At 41.3% G+C, this 23969-nt stretch overlaps 1 protein-coding gene across 1 annotated transcript in view; it reads left to right on the forward strand.

The window, feature by feature from the left end:
- Ptpmeg2 (Protein tyrosine phosphatase Meg2) overlaps window positions 1–23969 on the forward strand; it is a 46245-nt gene that overhangs the window by 13564 nt on the left and 8712 nt on the right. The window contains exons 5-9 of the mRNA XM_019043256.2: window positions 19666–19800; window positions 20603–20797; window positions 21579–21717; window positions 22434–22632; window positions 23294–23454. Of these exons, the coding sequence (XP_018898801.1) occupies window positions 19666–19800; window positions 20603–20797; window positions 21579–21717; window positions 22434–22632; window positions 23294–23454 (829 nt within the window). The remainder of the gene's footprint in view (window positions 1–19665; window positions 19801–20602; window positions 20798–21578; window positions 21718–22433; window positions 22633–23293; window positions 23455–23969) is intronic.

Here is a 23969-nt window from a genome sequence, read left to right on the forward strand (position 1 = left end):
TGGACTGAGTTAAGCAGAAAGGAACCAACCCACATTTTGGAAAAAATTGAGTTATGAGTGGTTTTGAACTCAACCACTGCTCTACTATCGATCGCCAAAAAATCAAAGTTTTTGTTGGAGCAAATTTTGCAGAAATTGAACTTGAAGTTTATCTTTTACATTGAGTCTTATGCAGGAGCTAAACTTTAAACCTCTTTTTCTCGGTTCGATCCCGATGTGGCTTGGTTCCTTTCTGTTTAACTCCGTCCAATTTTGCCCTAAAACTATTTTCAGTATTGCATTCTCAACCATCCGTCACATTTTCAATTGTCAGGGAAGCTCACCAAAATGTGTCAGGGAAATGTCAGGGAATTTCATTCTCTAAATTCATTGGCAACCGTGTAAATTATGTAACGCTCTAGGGGGGAGGAGAGTCGAGGAGAGCGTAACGCCATTTTGTCTTTACGTGTCAAAGGATAAGGGCCTACGTCACGAAAGCGTTATCACTTACAAGGGTGGGTGGGGGTGGGTGGGGTGGAAGGGGAGGAGGTTGAAGATGCCGAAAAAGTGCGCGACGTAATTTATCATATGTCATAGCACCTCATAGCAATGACAGGGGAAAGTATGTGGCGAGTAAAGCAGGAACAAGGGGTCAACAGCTCTGGAATACCGGAAATCGAAAGGAAATTTTATCAGATCAAGGAAATCCGGGAAAAGCCTGGGAGTTGTATCTGAAAAAGTCTGGAAATCTGAATCAACATCGGTGCTCTCTACGCATGGGTGGAACCAGGAGATTTTCGTGGGAGGAGGGGGTCAGAAGGTCACCTCATCAAAAAGGGTCTGGGGGGAGGCTTAAAAAACACTCCACTCGCGTCTGCGAGACTCCTTTAGGTCCGAAAGGCCCCCACTTCCCCCGAAATATTGTGAAAATCTGAGTCTTCTTTGGATCAATTTTGAGCTGACCTTACCGAAAAATTTATTCAATTACGATTTTCAAGATGAAAGATATGTCACGCGCTTACTTAGCCAAATCCCTCACATTTCATTGAAAGTATGACCCAGAGTTTTTTATATACATAGCATGATCAGAAGTCGTGAATTTTCCCATTTGAACCGTGTAAATGTCACAGTTCGTTCTGAAGATCCACATGGGCGATTTTCATCATTTTAACGGCTATCAATAGGAGGTAGTCCCTAGAAGAGCCAGAGCCTGCCCTATTTAAATTAAGTCAGTAGGGCTTGCGAAACGGGTCTTAGAGGGCACCCTCAAGGGATTGAGTCACGTATTCTGCCGCGCTAAGGAAGAACGCCGTATGAACATTCGAGAGTTGCCGAATTTCCTTCGATAAAATGTTTATTTTTGAGGAAAGTTATGAATATTTTCTCTTTAAATTTTCAGAATCCTCAGATAAGATTGCAAATAAAATTATCTAAACAATTGGGAGGAAAATATTCATAAGCTCATCAGAAAATTTGCGTTTTATCAAATGAGATACGGCAACGCCTGAAGGTTCATACGTCGTTTTTCCTGAGAGGGGCAGTATTGGTTAGAATACGCACCCCCTTGGTTTACTCCGTCTAGTGGTTTATCTTAAAGGAAAAATGAGCCGTTCCCTTGGGGTGGGGGGGCTGCCAAGATTTCCCAGCGCGGAATCCGCAGTACAAAATTTCGGCTCAGTGAAGCGGAAACGGGGCTCGGCCGTTGGTTTCCGTTTCTGCGTCGGAAGAGGAAACCGGGGGAAAAACAGGGATGCGGCGTGGGCGAGCGCGGAGCAGCGTCACGACGCGCGACGCCTGTCAAATTTACGAACAGTGTTGCCAGGTGGCTCCGGAATAATTCGACCAGTCCGCCCCTCTCGATTCCGCTCGAAGGAGACGCGATTAAGGATACGACGCGGCAGCTTCGCGTCGGACGTACGACAATATCTGTTCTTCGCCGCCCACGAGACCCGCGGTTAAATGGCTTATCGACCTATCCTTCCTCCTACACGTACTAGCCGAAAAGGGAAAAAAAGAAACTGGAAAAAATGCGTAGCTAATCAAAGCCCCCCAGCGGATCAAAGCAGTAAACTAATTTTTTTTTTTTTTTAAAAAAAAATTGAGGGTGGTGATTTCGAGCAAAACTCGTCTCTTGGTGCTCCTTAGAGCAACCCCTAATCTTACAAGATTTGGCCATCTTCCAAAAAAAAAAAAAAAAAACCGTAACTCAAAAACTCAATTTTCATACGTATGCACCATCAAATTTTAACCCTTTCACGGGCACTATGGCTAAAAGTAATTTTTTTTTTTTTTTTTTTAAAAAAATTGAGGGTGGTGATTTCGAGCACAACTCGTCTCTTCGTGCTCTTTAGAGCAACCCCTAATCTTACAAGATTTGGCCATCTTCAAAAAAAAGAAGAAGAAAAAAAAAAAAAAAAAACGTAACTCAAAAACTCAATTTTCATACGTATGCACCATCAAATTTTAACCCTTTCACGGGCACTATGGCTCAAAGTAATTTTGAAATCTCCAATTCGTTTCCTCGGAATTTTCCAACCTCCCTCCGGCGTAAAAATAAACTGGAGCACTTACAACACATTCCTTCATATCTCGAGGAGTTCCTCTTCGGAAATAAGTCCATAAGTTTGCAACTCTCATACCGTTTTTAAAAAGCCCCCTCGTTGGTAGTTCCGTTTGAAAGTAACTCCTAACCAAGATATTGACGTTCTTTTATGGATAAATTCAAACGTTTCCGCTCATGGAAAAACCATTGTCTACTTGAGTTAAATCGTACACAAACGTTATACTCGAACAGTCTTATATGGCAACCTGAATCTCGGTGCTTTGGCTCAGCTGTTGCACGTTGTTAACACTTTCAAAAACACCGGGCGGAGATAGAACATCATATTGCCCAGAAGAAGCCTCCAAGAACTTGCAAATCGCGCTAGTTTTTCTTGCGAGCGGGAAAGGCAAATTTTTTGTAACCAGTGCTACCAAAAAACGTCAATATCTTATTAAGGAGGTATATTACGTTCCGCGAATCGTGTTTTACGTGAAATTGTGGTAAGGAAATATTTATCGGAATGCTTTAATTTGGACCTTGTCTGGTAGTCCATTCATGACGTCTACTTGGCGACAAGGCAACTGTAGTCGTCATTTTGAACAAGGAGGCCAAATTGTAAAGTATGATGTGCTGAACTATTTTTCTATTTATCGGTGAGAACAAATTCAGAAGATCCCTCGCAGCGCACTAGAAATATGTCAGCGAATCACATAAATTCGAAATAGGAATGCGCGGTATTTGCGTGGGAGCCGCCACTCTCTGTTGCCTTTTACGTCGCGTGATAAGCGGGTAGCGTTCAACGGAAAAAACAACTGTTCAAGTTCACAGGGTTTTCCAATAATTTTACGCCCCCCGCCCCCCCCCCCCTTCGAATAAAAACCTTCTCTCTCATCAAAACTGGAACAGGTAGCGACGTGAATTTTGCAGTATTATCTTTCGTGGGTAGGGAGAAAAGTCTCCCTAGAAAAATTTAATACTGGGAACGGAAACAGCAATTTTTGGGAACGTCCTCACTGATTCTTCAAAGTTGAGTCATTACTGCGTATATTTTCGCGTTCGTGTTTATCTCTCTCAGAGTTTTCCAAGGAATTTCCCGATCGCAGGAGGACAGGGTGTCCACAAGTCCGGAAAGTCCGGAAATAGTACTGATTTTTTAAGGGCGGTCCGGAAGCACTGAAAAAGTGCGGAAATTCCGTTAGAAAGTTCGGAATTTTTGTCATTTTTGTCGCAATTTGAGCGAGAAATTCAAATTTTTGGAATTTCGTCACATGAAGGTACTGAAAAAGCACTGAATTTCTCTGTTCAGGAGGTACTGAATTTCTTGGGAATGTTCTGAAAAAGTACCGCAAAAGTACCAATTTTTGGCCTGCCTGTTTTAGTAAACACCCTGGAGGAGGAAAGTTTTCAGTTTTTTGTCTTCCCCAGAGGGCTGATTATTGAAATTTATCGATTTAGATGTAGATAAAGATGACAAAGGGAAAATGGAGCGATTGTATTGGATGAAACGGTTAGTTGTTTTAGACTACTGGGGAAAATGATGGACTAACTATAGGGTTTTTGTTGTGTTGCCGTTAGCCAGTATATTCCTCACCCCATGTGTCCATTACAACCAAACTCTTCCACCGACAGGATCTCTCGACTTTTTCTTCGTCTCTTTTGTATATCGTCTGTCAAATTCAAGTATCAGCTCACAAGGGGCGTCATTTGGAGAGAGCGATTTTAAAATGCACTCGACTAAGACCTTGCATATCTTTGTAAAGTTTGGTCGACTGAGGGCATTTCCTTACATTTTTTGTAGTCTTCGCCCCCTTCCGTAAATACCTCCTCTCAACATCTTTTTCCTACTTAAATGTTTGCTCGATGTAAGAATCCATGCCACGCCACGAGAAAGTGTTACATGTGCAAGAAAGCCGTTTGCAAAGGTTTTCAATCATCCATTTAATCTTTTAAATGCTATTATGTTTTTTTGAATTTCTAAATTATAAAGCCACGACCCGCTCAGCCAAGCACACTCTCTGCTCTCTCGTTTCTCACGCGAAGTCAGAAAACAGTTTTTTTTTACACACTGTTCTCTTTTTGTAGTACGTCAGTATTCGAAACTGGCACCAACTGCGAGGTTTACCCACGAATGCTCATGAAAGCGAATAACAACATCAGCATGGCAACTCGGCATTTTCTGAGGGACTTTTGCAAGCTTTTGCGTCGCCCCTTTACGCGCGCCCACGATTCCCTCCCCTTCTCTTTCTCCTCCTCCCCCCCCCCCCCGCGAACTTCATCAGCTAACCTCGCCGAGATCCGTTTTCACTTTCGGGGAAGGAAATACCCGTCATCTTTCCAATTTTCATCACCGCTCGCCTGCCGCCTCCCCACACGAACGTTTCCCAACTTCAAGGCTCAAGTGATCACGTTGCAAGAGCGCCGGGAGGTCTCGAAGCTAATAGATTGTTCAGTGATATCACCAAGAGTTTGGGTGATCAGTGATATCACCGAGAGTTCGGGTGTTCGGTGACATCACCAAGAGTTTGGGTCCAGATTCATGATACCATGATTCTTGGGACCTTAAAAAGAGGTCGTTCTCGATTTTCTCCTCCCTTCTTGCGGGTGGCTTGGTTTTTTACTGGGTGTTGATGTGTCCAATTCGGAATCTCAGGTGATTTCAAGTGATTACGGACCAAACCTGCCACTACGCTGATCAGATACACGGTTTGTGTCTTTAAGGAGCGGTAATTATCACAATATACAAGCTAACAGAAAAAACGTATCCATAACGTAAGCGCATACGTAGAGTAGTTTCCGATGTAAAGTTTCTTCGAATCTTCACAAATGTGATGCCGTGCTACTTACTATTAACGCTGCTACACTTTATGGATCAGTTTCCTCCGTTAACTCGTGCCTTACGATGATTGTTGCTTCTCAAAGACACAAACCGTGTAGAATCGCAATATAGTGGTGGTTCTCATCCTTAGATCTCTCAGAATCATCTCAAAATTGGAAAGATTCTGCCTCTATGGAATGAAAACGATTATCGCAATAACGAGTCGACTCAAGTTCTGTTAGTTGTCGCGGTTCTTCTTATTGCTAAGAATCAGCTCTGTTGAGTGGGCGTATTTATGCTAAAAGGAACTATGTTACACGCAAAACTTATTCACATATAGTTCCTTTCAGCATAAATACGTCTATATGAATGTGATAAAATTTTGTAGATCGATCCATGGGTTTGTCGCTGAGAGCGTCTACTTTCCCACGTGCGATTGCCGGTTTGAGCACTCTTGAACTTTTTGAGATTCCTCCGGTGGAACCCCTCAAGAACAAGACGTAGCAACTATTTTAACTCCCCGGAGGTGTTTTTGCCTACCCTGCCTACTTGAAGGAACTGTGCTCTTGGTAGGAGCTCGTGCGCCTCGATTGATAATTGTATAGTGTGACTGCTGTGTAACAGTACAAAGCATCTCTTTCCACGCCCCGCGGTGTTCTTGTATTATGTCTCTTTTTGCGTTGGAACTCTCACAATTTTATTTCAGAGACTAATGTCGTTTTGACACGATTCTTGGAAACATTTTTAACGTCTGCTAAGGATGACCGGCGAGCAACTGACACGGTTTGTGCTACAGACACCGAAAAGTCTACTTGGTATTTCCCCCTAGCCCTCTTGTTTTCTTTCACTTTTTTACTGGAATTGAAAAAAGTTCCTTGTGTCGGCATCGTATTATAAATATGTCAGATTTGCATCCATTATCGATCGAGAATTTTTGCTTGTTTTCATTTATTTTCCGCACCTGAAAATCCACCAAATTTCCACGATTTAGAGTGTAGTCTTCCTTCAAGTATTTATACTGTAAAAGAAAGGTAATTCGTCATGCTCGACTAAAATTTCAACTTATCATCCTCTTGAAATGACACAGATCTACTCGCAGAATCTTTACGATACTTTTTCTTCGCAGCGTTTCTCCTACAATGAAATAGATCATTTAAGTAGTCACTAGCATTCGAGTATATTGCTTTCAAATGTCAGGTTCAGACGCAACTCTTTTTTTCCGTCTATTGCGGCAACGCCGAACTCATTTTAATTAGCAAGCCAGAGAAAGTATTACGATCGCATCACGGTAATTGGTCGTGATTTTTACAAGTTTTCCCCGTTTTCGCGCGCGGAAATTCGTCGCAATTTTAGATTGCATTGGCTCGTTATTTTTTCATGGCAGGGCTCTTGTATGCAACAGAATAATTGGAATGCAAGGGGGCACGGGAGAAGATCTCCTCTCCTTTCGTCGGCTTCGCTTACTCTTACTTCTAGCAGTGTCGGGGCGCGAATGATCGATTTTCGATATTTCCCCATTTGAAGCTGTAGTAAAGAATCAATTGTTAAACACCCTGTTAATCGATCCTTTTCCATAGATTTAAATGGCATATCGATCGATTTATCACAAAGCACGCCGCGCCATTGATTTCAAGGGGACTCGTAGAAAACTTTATGATGAAACGTAATTCGACGTCATTCGTAGTCTGACGTCATTTCTAACGAAATTGAAAATATTTTTATATTGACATCCAGATAAGCTACAAACGCTGGGATGAAACCGCGCCTTCGCGCTCTCATCTGAATAACTTAAAACGGGAGCGAGAAATCAAGTTCGCCTTCAATTCGTTTGATGCAATTTGAGCGGCTCAGGAGTTGACATAGTTGTATCACGCATTTCAGCATAGCGTGGTGTCTGAAGGACGAGTGACTTTCGTTGTAATCCTCGTAATTTTTACCTTCGCAGCGAACCCTCCGGTGACTTTTACTCCATTCTCCCGCAGAAAATGTTTTGATATTGACATACAGATAAGTCGTTTCAGTTAGAATTTAGCACCGTTCTCGCGCTTATGTCTGTTATTTGCAATTTTCAACTTCGCGGTGCTTCGAAGCTCGCATTGCTGCTTTTAAAATAACCTTTTTCTTCTTTCTTTGTAAGAAGTGAGGTAATTTCAGCGCCAGTGGTCAGGGATTTTTCCAAGTAGTCAGGGAAAAGTGAGGGAATCTTCACATGGGATTAAATCTGCAACCCTGAGTCGGCGGAGCTCAATTTTTCACTTCCTCTGTCTCGTAAACCAGGGTGTCTACAAGTCCGGAATTTTCGAAAAGTCCGGAAATAGTACTGATTTTTTAAGGGTGGTCCGAGAGTACTGAAAAAGTGCGGAAATCCCGTAAGAAGTTCCGGAATTTTTAATTTTTGTCATTTTTGTCGCAATTTGAGCGAGAAATTAAAATTTTTGAAATTTTTCGAATTTCGTCGGAGGTACTGAAAACGCACTTAAATTTTTTATTGAGACGGTACTGAATTTCTTGGGAATGCACTGAAAAAGTACCATAAAAGTACTGATTTTTGGCCAGCCTGTTTTAGTAGACACCTTGCGTGAACCAAATTCTACTTAAATCAAAATTGTGTGTTTGGCTACGAAACATATACTACATGTGAACTTCATGAATAGTCAAGGTATCGTCGGGAAACTGTTCGTGTAACGTGACCCTGAAATGTGATGAAAAAATCTGGAAAATTCAAAATTCCGGGAAACTTGTTCACACTGTAGCGCTCTCTCCAGTAGCACGGCCGCGCGGGGAGCTATACTGCGATATCTCGTCTTTCAGCGCGGTCCAGACCTTTTCAGAGCTTGGTGCCGAGAAAAAGTTGCGAGGAGAGACGGCGAAAAAATTTTGGTCGGACGCAGCTGCTGCGCGAAGAATTTTGCGTTAACGGGCGGGAGAGGCGACGCGCGGCGCTGCACGGGAGAAGGTCGTAAAAACGAATTTTTCTCAACCCTACGCCAATTCCCGTTAGCCTCTATTTACTCGAGTTGACTGTAAGTTTGCCAGCCGTAGCCGCGATTTTGGAGCGGGAGATTTCGCCGCCGTGAAACGCGCCAGCTGTTGCTCTCGTGTGGAGCTTGGCAACCTCTGGGCTTCTCGCTCGTCCTCTATGATCGTCCACTGACATTTAATTCATAGACTCAGAACTGTAATTATTTTTGGAAAGAATTTCCGTTTATCCGAAACCAGATTAGCACCATCGAGCCATTGGACTCGGGAGCCGAGCGTGAATCAGCGGCCTTCGATGTTTTCTCATTCGGAACCAGGGTAAAGAATCGATTATCAATCGATACTCGTCAGTCGATCCTTCTTCAAAGGTAGATCGATCGATCGATCCATCGCAAATAACGGCACGTCACTGATTGAAACGGCGGAGAACCTCCTGCCGGTCACCCACGATCAGTGTTGATATTTTTATCGGAGATTCTCAATCAGAGTTGCCGACAAAATCCGTATGGAAAAAAATCAAATCAAACGGAATCATAGTAAATCGGGAATTGCAAAAGAAAAATTGAGATAAATTAATCAGATCGAACAATTTTTTGTCGATGTGTCGAATCTTCTCCCACAAAATGTCGATTTACACATTCAAGAAAAAGAGAGATCAAGCTCTGCCCCCCCCCCCCCCCGCATTCTACCCAATTGGCGCCTCCGCCACGCGCGATGTGAAGGATTTTCGATCATTTCCATCTTTCCCTCGGATCGTCACACTTAAAGCAACACTTAAAGTCGTGAACGTAAAAACGACGTACGTCCCTATGGGATGACATTACACTTGCGTCGTTTCTACTTTTGAGTCTAGTCGCGTGGACTATGATCGGGCCCGATCGAGCAACGCTGGGCGGGGAATTGCGACGCGCGCGCTGCCCGCGCCCAGTGTATCAATCGGGATGCGCAGCCGTGTTCGGTGTCCCTGATCAGTGGCGACGGCGAGGCGTGAATGATCGATTATCGATATTTCTCAATTCGAAGCTATGGTGAAGAATCGATTATTAAGGTGTTCGCTGCGAACCCCCTGTCTTTCGATCCTTCCCCATAGGTTTGAATGGCAAATCAGCCGATATATCGCAAAGCACGCATCGCCACTGTCCCTGATTCAACCGTTTAATCATCACACCTCTCACGTATTTACTCATCGAGCGGCATTGCCGAGTCGGGCGGAAAATGGGCGACATTCCCTGATTTCCCGAGCGAGTGCCGACGGGCGCCCTCCGAGTGAAATCAACAGGTGTGCCGACACTGCGCGGACCGCCCACGCCTTCCTTCGCTCTATTTCTGTCGTACTAAGGAAGAACGCCGTAAGAACATTAGAGAGTTGCCAAGTTTCCTCCGATAAAACGCTTATTTTTGAAGAAATTTATGAATATTTCCCTCTGAGATTTTCAGGAAGTTTGGGTGGAATTGCGAGCAAAATTATCTGAAAAATTGGAAGAAAAATATTCAGAATTTTCCCTGTGAATTCGTTGGCTATTGAAGGAAATGTGGCAACGCCTGGAGGCTTATACGGCGTTTTTCCTCAGCACGGCTGATTTCCCGTCGGGCTTCCTCAAGAGTTCAGGATTAACTAGAATCAGCCTAACTCCATTCCACGTTGCCTAATTTACCCTCCTCTTTTGTTTTTTCAACTTAACTGGACCCGGATAATCTAATGCCTTGAAACTTCCCCTGATTCAGATTCAGATCCCCGAGATGGACAGAAAACCAGATCAGATCTACTAGCTTCATGAAATCAGAAATTCCGTCTTGGTTATTTACATTTCAGAATTGGTCTCATAATTTTAAGCAGAATTTTTAAAAAAAATTAAGAAATTATTAAAATTACATCTAGTGTTAAGAAAAAAAACAGGGTCGCAGGGCCTCCTCTAAATAAGTTTTCCCGCGAGAAGTTTTTCCCGTCACCGAATCCTTGCATTTTTCCAACGAGCAACGGAAAACTAACATGAAATGCAGATGTAGAAAAAGTGGTAATCCGGAAAATGACCGAGAAGAATGTCATCGTACGGCTCTCCTGGCGCTGAAAAACGCGTAACGCCTACAGATGAATCACTCTCTGAAAGCCTACTGTTCTCCGCTGGGCCCCTGGAAAATGTGTTTCTACGCAGTTACCGCACCGGGTTTGCCATTCAGCACAGCGAGCAGGGTGAAATCATCATCTGATGACGCTTGGTATCTGCTCTTCGTCTATTTTGCTTTTTTTTTTTTCAAATCATGGAGGCGGCAGAATTCCTTCATTCCAAGTTCGGACTTAGTAAACAAACCCTCGCTAAGCATCAATGGAAACGGTGGCGTGGCGTGCCTTGCAATTTATCGATTGATCTACCATTTAAACCTACGGAAAGGGATCGATACACAGGGTGTTCGCAACGAACACCTTAAGAATCGATTCTTTATCATAGCTTCAAATGGGGAAGTATCGATTATCGATAATTTACCCACGCCACTGCAATGAAAGCGCAGTATGAGCATTGGGCGTATTTCTGTCAAACGGAACTATGCGCATTAAGACATGAGCCCTGAAATCCATAAGAATACATGCATTACAGGGCCTACGTAATAATGCACATAGTTCCGTTTGACAGAAATACGTCCATTTGATTGTTGCCAAGTTGGATCTTAAAAACTTCTACTTTTCAAGAGGACGGCGAGTTTAAAGTAACTGACTGACTGGATGCTTTTAGGATACTCCCCAAAGAAAAATCCCAGCTCGTTTGTGTATGAGGTCTCTAAAATAACTCATTTCAAGTGGAGTTGCATCAGCGCCCAATCCTGTAATTGGAGTAAATCCCCTCACAACAAGTTCTTCACGTCAACAAGGACCCTCCCGTGCTATGATGCCGAAACACCCAACAGCGTAAACTCTGATAACGCCGAAACGAAAGAGCTTAAGTGATCGCCTCCTTTTCCTGGCGCGGCGTTCGCTTGTGTATTTTCGATTGGTCCATTACTCGAGAAAATATGAACACCGTTGGGAATCTTTCAAATTTACTCCTAATTTCGTTACACAAGAATGATGGGAGATGAGGAGCGGGCTAATTATTATGGTGATAGACAAAGCGATAGATAAAGAAAACCAAACGAGAATTGAACGATCGTGTCGATGGAAGCTGGTGGTCGCAATGGTCAAAGGAGATAAGAAATACACCAACTTAACGGCAATCCACCGGAGATCCTATTTCAAGTCCATCATTTTCCGGCATAGTCTGTAGCTATACCACCCGTTTTGACCAATAGGCTCGCTCCATTTTCCTTTCGTCCTCCTTGTTTATAGTTTCCAATAATCAGCCCTCAGTTCTATGTTAAGGCGAATCTTCAGCGCTAGGTCTGAAAAAAAAAAGAAAGAAAAAAAGAAAAAAAACATGGGAGACTTTCGGCCTCTGAGCCCGGAACGGACGGTTTGTCTTACAGTCCGCAACTTTTTTTTTCAGATTGGCTGCCTTTTTGGGCCCTACGAGCTCCGTGGCCTAACCTCAAAATTACCGACATGTCCGCACTCTCCCTAAATCGGCACCAGTGGCGTGGCGTGCTTTGCGATCCATCGTTTGATCTACCATTTAAACCTATGGAAAAGGATCGATGTACAGGGTGTTCGCAGCGAACACCTTAAAAATCAATTCTTTACCACAGCTTCAAATGGGGAAATATCGACGATCGGTCATTGACGCCCCGCTACACTGGAAAAGAAGCACATTGGATCTAGAGTCTAATCAATCGAGGCGCACAAGCTCCTACCAAGAACACAGTTCCTTCAAGTATAGCCGGGGTAGGCAAAAACACCCCCGGGGAGTTAAAATAGTTGCTACGTCTTGTTCTTAAGGGGTTCCACCGGAGGAATCTCAAGAAGTTCAAGAGTGCTCAAACTGGCAATCGCACGTGGGAAAGAAGACGCTCTCAGCGACAAACCTATGGATCGATCTACAAAATTTTAACACATTCACTGGGAAAAAAAACCACATTGGATCTAGAGTCCAGACTCTTGAAAACATTGACAAGAAAAACGACTCTTGATTCAATCAGATTTAAGCTTAAATCGAAAGGAAATCCGCTCAAATTAAGAGGCTCTTGATTTCAGCTTAAATCTGATTGAATCAAGAGTATTTTTTCTTATCGATGTTTTCAAGAGTCTGGACTCTAGATCCAATGTGTTTTTTTTCCAGTGCACTCTATTTTGCGCATCCGGATAGAGGCCTTTTAATTGCGCAAGAAGAGCTGTAAGCTCTCCGGGCCCGCCGCGAGACTTCCCGGCTCCGCGTGGCGCGGCGCGGGGAGTCAAGAACGTCGTATGTGCAACGGCGCGGCGGCGTCGAAGTGTTAACGAGCCCGGCGCGGCGATAACGAGACAGCGCACTCGTATTCCACTGACCCGCAATTTCTAATTAAAATATTATCGGGCGCTAATTAAGATAGCGAAATGGGATAAGTGTCATAGGTTAAATAGCGCCGAAACTCTTGCGCGAGCCGCGCGTCGCCTCGCGGGGGCACGGCAGGCACTTATTGATTCACGCCGTTAATTGGCAGGCCGGGCCGGGCCGGGCACAGGGCGCACGTATCCACAGGAGATCCATGCCGATGAGCCCGGATCTTGAACTTGGTCGTATTTAGACCTCCAGTCTGCCGTGCTCAGGAAGACCGCCGTTTGAACCTTCAGGCGTTGCCAAATTTCCTTCGATAAAGTACGAATTTCCTGGTAAACTTATGAAGATTTTCCTTCTAATTTTTTAGATAATTTTCTTCGCGATTTAACATAAAGTTCCTGAAAATTTCAAAGAAAAATATTCATAACTTTTCTTAAAAATAAACATTTTATCGAAAGAAATTTGGCAACTCTCGAATGTTCATATGGCGTTCTTCCTTAGCGAGGCAGCATTGTCGGAATCGCGACCCGCGCCGCCCTCCCTCGCTCAGCCCCGGCGCACAGTATAGCGAGTCGATTAGGAAGGTCGGACATGAAATTTTTAACTAAAACTGTAAATATTGATGTTTATTTCGTCACATTTTTTTCAAGGGGTGATTCCGGAGGAAAATTTCTTCAGAGAACCAATGGAGCCACTTTTAAAATCTCAAAATTGTGTATAAACGGTGTTATAAGCTTTTAGAGTTTCCAAATTTTGTCCGACATCTCCAATTGACTCGATCCACTGTGCGGCGGTCCTGCACTTGGTTAATTGAAAGTTGGGACAGCAACTCGACGAAACGGGCCGCTCCTTGCGACGGGGATCTGGAGTATCGTCGCAGAGAAAGTGTACATGATACAGGGTGAAACAGAAGGGTGAAATAGGGGGCCATCCGGACTGCCCCCAATCCCCCCCCCCCCTCTAAAAAAAAGAAGTTGAATCGGACACGTTATTTTGACGGCGAAACTCCCAAACAACGTATCTCGTTTGCCGTGTTTGAAAATCTCTTCTCTCATTTTATTGTCTTGAAGGAAAACCAATGGGCTATATTTTGAAATTAGAAACTGCAAATTTTGGTTCAGTATAGAAACAACATATCGACGGTGTAAGTCGGCAATCACATAACTCGTTTGCGGTGTCTGAAAATCTCCGCCTATATATCATTATGTAAAAGGAGAACAAATTGACATTATTTCTTGAAGTTTTTGCAGAATTTTCTTCGCATAGAGAAGAAAAATCACGGAAGTTTTAAAGAATTGCCGTTGAGTAGTTTTCCGTTTAAAAAATAAAGTATGACAGGAAGTCTGCGACGTCGCAAACCGAGTTATGTGATTGCCGACTTACACCGTCGATATGGAACATCAGTGTTTCTATGCACTTGAATGTTTTTACAGATGAGCCGGAAATTTTAGTTCCGAAATGCAAAATGCAGTCGAAAACACGTTGACTCTACGGGGTAGGTAGACGTTTTTACCCCTCCAGTCGATGTGAATGTGAAGCGGTGTTCTGACTTTCCCGGGTGCCATGCGCCAAATGCTGCGAAAAATCTAGCTTTCGTCCCTAAAAGTTAGGCTTATCAGCTAAGCCATTGTGGCGCCTATTGAGGTTGACGCACCCTATCGGTATTTTCAAACTTGAAATCGTGAAGTAGCGGTAACGCTCTTGATGCACCGTCTGCGACTTAGATGCATATGCATAATGTTGATTGGCTCCTAAAAATTAGGCTTTCCGGCTAACGTGACTCCTAAAATTTTAGAAAGAAGGCAGAACATTGCTTTGAAGCGACAGAAGCTGTGCTAAATGTGCGCAGATCACACCACCCTTTTCCTTGAAACGAACCAGACACGTTGCGTGTTGAGAAATTTCTAGCTGTAAGTGATACCCCTAACTCAGCATTTTGATCGATAGCCTTCTAACCTCTCTCGCGAAATCTCGTACCTAAACCTATCCTACCTAGCCCTCCAAAAAAAGAATCAGAACGACATTTCTCACTAAATCGGTAATGATGCTTCATTTTATAACCGACCAAGATAGTGGCGTAGCAAGAAATGGCAATGAATGGCATGGGAGAACCGATTAAAAGCAAAGTTGAATGGAACACCTGCACAACCGTTAGGATTTAAAACGCTTATCAAATCGCGACTTTCCATCAGCTAAATGATTTAAGGTGTGTGTAAACAAATCTACTACGAAAGCGTGTAAATATATATATCGACGGTGAAACTACCAAACCACGTATCTCGTTTGCGGTGTTTAAAAATCTACGCTCACATTTTATTTTTTTGAAGTAAACCAAATCAATATCATTCCTTGAAATTTTCACGGAATTTTCTCCGCACAAAGAGGAAAAATCACAGAAATTTTCAAGACTGGATGTCAAGTAGTTTTTCATTAAAAAAATAAAGTATGACAGGAAGTCTGCGACGTCGCAAACCGAGATACGTGGTTTGGTAGTTTCACCGTCGATATGTGGAAAGACTCAAAGAGATTCCCGACTAAGGGTGGCAAAATTTCATGAATGTGAAAATTTTGAAATTTCATGGGAAATTCTTAAATGAAGTAAAATCTAACCATAAAATATAATCATATTTCCACGCTTTTTTACTATCCCAATAATTCTTAACTGTCGAAACTCTAGTATTAGTAGCATTTAGTGAAGGCATCACGCAAGTCATCTTTGTCACTCACGTTAAACCTCTTAGAAAAATTAATTAAAATGCAAGATTGAACTGAAAAAACTTGTTTTTTTTTTTTGCATCGTCGGGTTTTTTGCGTACCTATATAGCGTACAAAATGAGTACATTTTTCACAGGTTTCACAACTTAGTGAATTCTCATGAAATATCCCTTAAAAATGTCCAGTCTCGCATGTATTTCTAACGTTTTGTAACATCCTGTCCAGACTTTTGCCGTGCTGAAGGAGAGGACCGCATGTATGAGCCCTTTTACGTTACCAAATCCCCTTCCTTACAACGCGAATTTTCTGGGGGATCTGGAGCTATTTTTCTTCCAATTTTTCATTGAATTTTTTTTGCAATTCAAACTGAAATATTCGAAAATTCAAAGGGGAAATACTATAATTTTCCTTAAAAATAATTATTTTACTTACAGAAATGGCTACAGTCAAATGGACTACATTTTGCAATTTGGAACTATTAATTCCGGCCCGGTTTAAAAACAACGTATGTGCCATTAGTTTCCCTTTACACGTAAATGTTTTTTCAGATAAGCCAGAATTTATCGGTCCAAATTGCAAAATGCAGTCCAAATGTTCATGCGGCGGTTGTTGTTCGTAGGTATGCGGCAAGTGTTCATTTTTTTTTTTTTTTTTTTTTGACAGATTTAGAGTAAGTAGAATTCCTATGTAAAAACAAGAATTTTTTTCTTGTTAACTTCGATTTCACCCGAAAAAGTAATTCCTGGAATGATATTCAGGAGCAGTTGAAAAAGTCTGAAAGTCGTCGCTCAACCTGGCGTAATAATGTCTCCATTGTACTCCCGTGCTCAGCAGGAACGCCTTATGAGACATCAGGCGTTGCCAAATTTCCTTCTACAAGTCACGAATTTCCAGAAAATTTTTTGAATATTTCTTCCCTGATTTTTCAGTGGATTTTGGTCGTAAATGGATCTAAAAAATCTGAAAATTTAAAAAGGAAAATATTTATAACTTTTTTCTAAATTTAACATTTTCTAAGAGAAAATTTGGCAACAACCGAATGGTCGCACGGCGTTTTTACTTAGCACGGCAGTGTAGGCTTCGGCTCTCGCCTGCTGAAGTGCTGAAGCTCAGGGAAAATCTGTCCTCGGGAGCGCGTCACAAAAGATCATCCTCAACACGGGACCTTTTTTTTCTCCGCGTCATGAAGTGCGGCGTTTATTCCATTCATCCAAGCCGTTGTCAAATTGCTCCAACGCCAAAACTGCCACCCAGTTGCACAATTGCACATCCCACCGTCCTACCGAAGGAAGCAGTAACGCTCAAATCTTCGAAATCCAGTTCCCTTCAAAATTCTTTCAATCTGATTGAAATGGATCATATTTAGCGGAAAAGAACCAACGCAAAACACAAAACCGTACATACCTTTTTTTCACAAAAAAAGAAGGGAAAAATTGATCAAAACAGCAAATACCCTCTGTTTTTCTACCAAATATTTTTTAATTTTTAAGGATAACGGTCGTGCCGATTTTATTATTCCACAAATATATCCAGTAATTGTTAAAACTAAAAAGAGGCTTCAAAAATTTTAAAAACACTGTAATCGCGTTGGTTCCCTCCCGCTAAACGCGACGAAATATGAACCGACTGATTCAGCTTGAACAATAAAATTCTTCTCATTTATACAAAAATGAGATTTATGAGAAAGCAGTAAATAAGGAAAATCGGCATCGCTCTAGACAAAACTGCTGTAAGTGCACATTATTAGGATGATAATTGATATTTTCACGAAGAACAAGGGAGCCGTTCAATAGAATTTTAGACTCAGTGCATTTTCTCAAAACTTCATCTTCCCTTTTTCCTTTTTTACTTTTTTCCCTCCTCCTTCTCTCCCGTTTTTCTCCTTCTTTAACATCTTATTTTGCTTCTTACTCCCATTCCTCCTCTCCTCCGTTCATACCCTCTCTCTCCTGCTCCTCCTTTTTCTTATTAATCTTTCTCCTCCTTTCCTCCTTTATCTTCTCCTGCTTCTCTTTCTGGAGGTTTTCACCCTTTCCAGTGGTCTGTCCGATACGCCGGATCCAGTGGCGTGACGTGATTTGCGATATATCGATAGTTCTGCCTTTTAAACCTATGGAAAAGGATCGATAAACAGGGTGTTCGCAGCGAACACCTTGACAATCGATTCTTTACTATAGGCTTAAATGACAGAACAATCGATACATTGCAATTCACGCCACGGCACTGGACGGATCCGTAATTACGTCACGAGCACGACTCACAGCATCATTTTCGAAGGCGTTCCGGCAACAGGGTGGACTCGTCGAGGGGCTGGAAGTCGCGATGGGGTTGCGCGCTCGTTCCGGGGAGGGGGTGAAAAAGGGAAAGTTCCCTCCGACAGAGCTTCCCGTGCTCTCTGGGGCTTGAAGTGGGCGTCGAGATCGACTCGAGGAGCTTTGCACTTTCGCTTTTTCGAGTGTCCACCAGTTTTTCCTGCCAGCCGCGGGTTTTCGTTTTCGTAGCCGGACTTTCGGCTTGTAATTAGCTTCGTGGCGATTTTCCGTTCAAAGGGCCGAAGGAGTATCCTGTCGTGCTGAGGAAAAACGCCGTATGAACCTTCAGGCGTTGCCAAATTTCCTATGATAAAACGCGAATTTACCGGTAAATTTATTAATATTTTCCTCCCAATTTTTCAGATAATTTAGTTCGCAATTTTACCTAAGATTTTGAAAATTTAAAGGAAAAATATTCATAACTTTCCTAAAAAATTAACATTTTATCAAAGGTAATTTGTCAACTCTCGAATGTTCATACGACGTTTTTCCTTAGCACGGCAGTATCATCGTGGTCCATCGCCACCGACGTGTCTTGAGACGTGTCGGACTTCGAATTGTCCAGAGCACACCTTGCAAAGCCTTCAATATGCTTTGATTTTTTATTTTTTTCCCCAATTTTTAAATTTATCGCTGTTTTTAGGATAGAAAACCGGCGATTAGTCCACTCCGGAGTCGAGGGCCTATCTCGCAACCAGGAAACGCGAGTGATATGAATGAATGAAGAGTGAAATCCGCTCCGCTCTGGAGTGAAATTGACGCCCTCTTCGAAGGTTTATAGATTTTCAACTCCTGAGGAACAATGCGACTTAGGAAAACATCCTAAAATGATTCTAAAAGTTCACAAAATTTTGATCAGCGTGTCGTGTTGACCTTTTACGAGAATCCAGCACGTTGCTTAGAATTGCGGAGGCCTGCCTGGAAAATTGCGAAGGCCTGGAAAAATCCGATGCGCTATCTCTGCTCTCATTTTGTTTCCCGGCGTTTCTCGCAGATTGAACTAGTAACGCTCATCTTTTTCCTGTCTTTTTCCTCATAGCCTGGAACGCTTCCTCGTCAAAACCAACTCATCTGAGGCGGACGACTTTTTAGGATAGCAAAAATAAATGGGATTTTAGCCACATTTTTCAGTTTTTCGCGGAGTTTTCTCGCTAATAATAAGCGTTGATAAAGAATCAAGAAATGTATACCCAATCAAAAAGCAAGCCCGAACAAATGTGTAATTTGTTTCTTTTTTCTGTCGTCTCCCCAGGTGTTGAAAACCCCGAAAAAATTGTAGAAATTTTATTTAAAAGTGAAGGTCATATTCTGTCTCTTGTAAGGTTTTACATCGGAGGTTGGTTTAATCGAAAATCTGCGCTCTGCGGTACAGTTAACACCTGCAAAAACAGCTCAAGCGGATTCGGTAATATACCGTCACCACGCTGCTTTAATCCATTAGGAAGTCCCGCCATAAGCTCCATCGACCCAATGGCATTTCCGTAATGCGCTGAACCGTCATTTCAAACCGCATAAGATCCATTTACGCTCATCACCACAGACATATTTGCGATGCGTTAGGAACAGCCTCTTAGAAATCTCCTGGACGGATACATTGCGAAGTTTATTCCGTTGCTTAAACGCAATCCGTTGCCAGGGTGTCTACAAGTCCGGAAATAGCACTGATTTTTAAAGGGCGGTCCGGAAGTACTAAAAAGTGCGGAAATGTTGCAAGAAACTCCGGAATTTTTTTCATATTTGTCGCAAAATGGGGGGGGGGGGGCTTGGGAGGGCGAAAGCCCCCCCACCAAAAAAAAAAAAAACTTGGGTCCTGTTTTTATAAACTGCAGTTCCGAATTGCATAATGTAGTCCAATTAATAACGCGCTGAGGAATGATATAAGCTTTAACTAATTTTTTGTTTTTGTTTTTATTGTTACAGGGAGGATATCCAGCCAAATTGAAGAAGGTGCTGATAGTCACGGCTCCTTTGTGGTTCAAAGCCCCGTTTAAAATTCTTAGGTTGTTTGTTCGGGAGAAACTTCGAGATAGAGTTTATACAGTTAGTCTACCCCAAGTAAGTTCATGTGTTTTGTCTTACTTTTTCATGCTGTTTTCTTCTCAAATCAAAATTTATCCTTCAGAAATCTGGCATTTTATATAGAATACGAAACTGTTATTAAACTTTTTTTGAATTATTTGAGCCATAGCTGAAGTTTATGTAAGAATAGTAAAACTTAAAAATAAAATTAAAATTACATGACGATGAAAAATAGAGAATGTTATCACAATGCATGGTGGAGCATTGATATGAGTGACAACCAGCAGCCTGATTGTTGAAATTTTGTGTTTGTCGGGTAGACATAGATGACATAGGTTAAAAGGCGTAGCGTGATTCGTCTGCTATGCCTTATTGCTGCTTTGTCTTGACTGTGTCGGGTGGAACTCACGACAAGCTAACGGCACCTCTTAATTTTCTTACAGTATGTCGTCCATTCCACCTAACAAATATACGATAAAGCAGCAATAAGACATAGCTGACCAATCACGCTCCGCCTTTAAACCTATGTCATCTATGTCTACCCAACAAACACAAAATTTCAACAATCAGGCTGCTGAGGAGATCATGTCGGCAAATCCCCTCTCAGTTTCGTACTGGTGCGCATCAGGGTTCAATAAATTTAATTTTGACTCTAATTTTAATTTTTGGGATTTCTTGGCTTTGTTTTCCCCGCAAAATGGTGTGGACCCAGCACCATTTCTCCACCTTGTTACTTACAGTTTGAGCCACTTCCTAGTGTTTTTTTTTTTTTTTCCATTAAAATACTAATCAACATTTGTTAATGATTCTTGTTTCTTCTCTTTTGCTCTTCCGTCAGTTACCATTGCATATCCCTCGTGGATCGCTTCCAGTTCAACTCGGAGGCACTCTGGAGCCCGGTCATCATGACACTTGGTTGGAAAATTGTGCCAAACTCATGACACGAAACTGTGATTTAGAATGCGAAGATGTAGTATCAATGGACCGTGTCAACGGTACCACTCATATTGAAATAGTCTCTAATCCAAAACAGGTTAGTCACTTTCTTGTTCACTTTATTTCCCTAATATCTAGCCTTCTTGTTGGACTGAGATATTTTTTTCATCCAAAAATATTCCAAGAAGAAAGTCTTACTAAAATACCTCCCAAATATGTGAGGAAGTATCTTAAAGTAAGTCTATCTCTAGTAACATTTTTTGACTCTGTGAGCTGCTTTGTTATAGTTCTGTCAATCTAAATTTTGAGACTCTCAATTGGCCCATGTTGTTTGAAAGCAGCTCTTATTTGCATTTTTCTATTAAATATTCCTTATTATGTGCACAAATGATAACCCACTATAGATTATTCCCAGTATTAAGTGCTTAAACTGCAATTATTTTTTTCCTTTCTGAAACTCCTAATTATGATTCTTTGGCTTGAAGCACTAATATCAGTCAGCAGAAATGACTTAAAAAAGTTGTCTATTTACACTGTCAAGGGGCCAAGCCGTTCATTAACTTCAAAACCCTCTAGGAGGGAGTGGGATTCAAGGAGAGTGTTACGCTATTTTATTTTTACATGTTGAAGAACCTATGTCACAAGAGAGTTGCAAAGGGATAGAGAAAATTCTGAAATTTAGCGGTCTGTATTTTGTGAACGATCCCTAGTTGCTTACCTAACTGTGAATCTTCTCAAAAAACGGTCTCTGAAATTAAATTCTTTGTTAAAAATATTAATTGTAAATCTCAAGTGAATGCGTGATTATAGTAAGCAGCATCTTTACTTTGTATCGGGGAAAAAAATTATGTTTCAAAGTGTCATAATTGTTTCCTCAGGACGGTATGATGGTAGCAGAGGTCTCTGAAAGTGTGCTGTGCGGAGGAAATGTATCAGAAGAGGAGGAGGAAGAAGTCGTTGAGATAACAAACAAACATTCACCAAAGTGGAATAGTAATGCCAATGCAACTAATAGAGGTTCGTTTTGATTTCGACAAATTCCCAGCTGAAAATCAAAATTAATTGTATTTTTGACTCTCATTTTTTAAGCACTGTGATTTACATTGTGATCTCTCCAAGGAAAATGCTCAAAGCAGATGCCCATGTAATGCATCCTCTCATAATTAAGTATACAAATATCATTGGAGGTATCATCCTGCACCTCTCATAAGAGAATGGACTTTACTGAGTAGAGAAAGTAACCAGCAGAAGCATAAAATATGTTCCTCCCAATGTAGTAGCGTCTAAATTGGCTATGAGTCTCTCCTATGAGCTTTACATTGATGGCCAAAGTGCAGAACCATGTATTTTCATTTGTTACGTCGTAGACTTCCTGTCTTTTGTTTTTTCTTTGGAAAACTAGTAAACGTAATTTTTTTGAAAACTTCCTTAAATTTTCTTTTCAATAAGCAAGATATTCTGTTTAAATCTTGGAAAATATAAAATAGGAGGAAATCTTGGACCTCTGCAATGGACATGAGTAGTTTCATACTCTGGATATGATATGATTTTGCCGATGCTCATCTAATACTCTGTTTATCAAGTGAATGTCATTTCTCTAGTGAAATTTGACTTGTTTGGGCATGTTATTTTTGAACGTGCACTTATTCATGTTTTTTATGCTGTTTCAAGTATTTTATTGTTATTTCAAGTATGCTTTAGTGGAATTTTATTTTTATTTTTTTCCTATCCAGGAGGTGGTTCGCCAATGCCTCCAATTTCGTCAGCCAGTAGTGGATTTTCAGATGATGATAGTCTGCATTGTGACACTAACTGCGGTTTTAGTCTACCTCAATTTATTGAAATTGTTCGTTCCAAAGGAAGAGCTGGTTTAATAGCAGAATATGAGGAAATCAAGTCCAGGTCTCCGGATGGAACATTTCAGCATGCCAAGTGCGTAAATTACCTGCTTCATTTGATAATGATTTAATATGACTCTCTTGAGCAGAAGTGAATTCTTTGTTAAATGTTAAATTTCTGAAATTTTCACCATCCATTGAACAACTTTTTGGGCAGTAAAAAATGTTCCGACTAAACTTCCCATGTTCTTCAAACACAAAAGCAATGAATTTTTTCATATATCTCTCTGTTATCTCTGTAGTAGCTGAATTTTAAAGCTCCTTATTTCAAATGCAATTTTGCAAAATTTTGGCTCTTGATGTTTTGATAAAAAGTAAAACTAATCAGATGTATGTCTTCGAATTCCTGCAGAGTGACCATAAAAAGGGTAAAGACCAACCAGAGAAACTTTCAAGCCATAATTTTGATTTATGCTCCCTCTAAAAACAATATGACAATACACGTTTTTGGTCAAAAGGAACTCTCTTAAGTTTTTGAGTCTTGCAAACCAGTTACATAATTGCCCCCAAAATGCTACTACTTATTTGGTTCAAAAATTTGTTTGCAGAATTTGCAAATTTCTTCATTTTAGTTTAAACAAAAGCGAGGTAAAATATATATCTTTCACTGTACACAAGTGAAGTACCAAGCTAGTTTCTCTGTATTATCTAATTTTCCTAAAGTATTTTTAATTTTTTTTCTCTTCGTATTTCAGAGCCCGAGCAAACACGCCAAAAAATCGCTATTCAGATGTTTTATGTTACGATCATTCTAGGGTATTGTTATCTCAAATTGATGATGATCCCAATTCTGACTACATAAATGCCAATTTCGTAGATGGATATAAGCAAAAAAATGCTTTCATTTCAACGCAAGGTTTGTAATTTATTTGACGGATACACCATGTTCACCTCTCTCGTGATTTTTTATGTTGAATTTAACACAATCTTGAGGTCTCCCTCAAAACAATTTGGTTCATCTTCAAGCGTCTCTCTACATCTTTTCCATAGATTTTTGCTACCTCTCCATGCTCTAATCAGTTTCTTATATTTTGCCGAAACCTCGTCACAGCAGCATGAAAAAGGCGAAAAAGAACAAGGTAAAATTTGTCACATACATTGCTCGTGCTGGAACAGGGGTAGTATCGCAAGTTACAATATTGCAGAGAGACAGGGTGTGCTAAGAAACTATGAAGTCATCAAGTACAGGAAAACCAGGACGTTTTGAGTTAGTTACCACCTCATTTCCAACCGGAAAGGAGAATTAAAAAAATAGTTTTTTTATTTATGTTTGCCTAGTTTTCCGTTTTTTTTTTGTTCGTCTGGTTGAAAATGAGCTGTAACTAACTCCAAACGTTCCAGTCTTTGTGTACTTGATCCTTTATGTTTTGC

This window comes from Bemisia tabaci, chromosome 1, assembly GCF_918797505.1.
Source record: "Bemisia tabaci chromosome 1, PGI_BMITA_v3".
Taxonomy (NCBI): Eukaryota; Metazoa; Arthropoda; class Insecta; order Hemiptera; family Aleyrodidae; genus Bemisia; species Bemisia tabaci.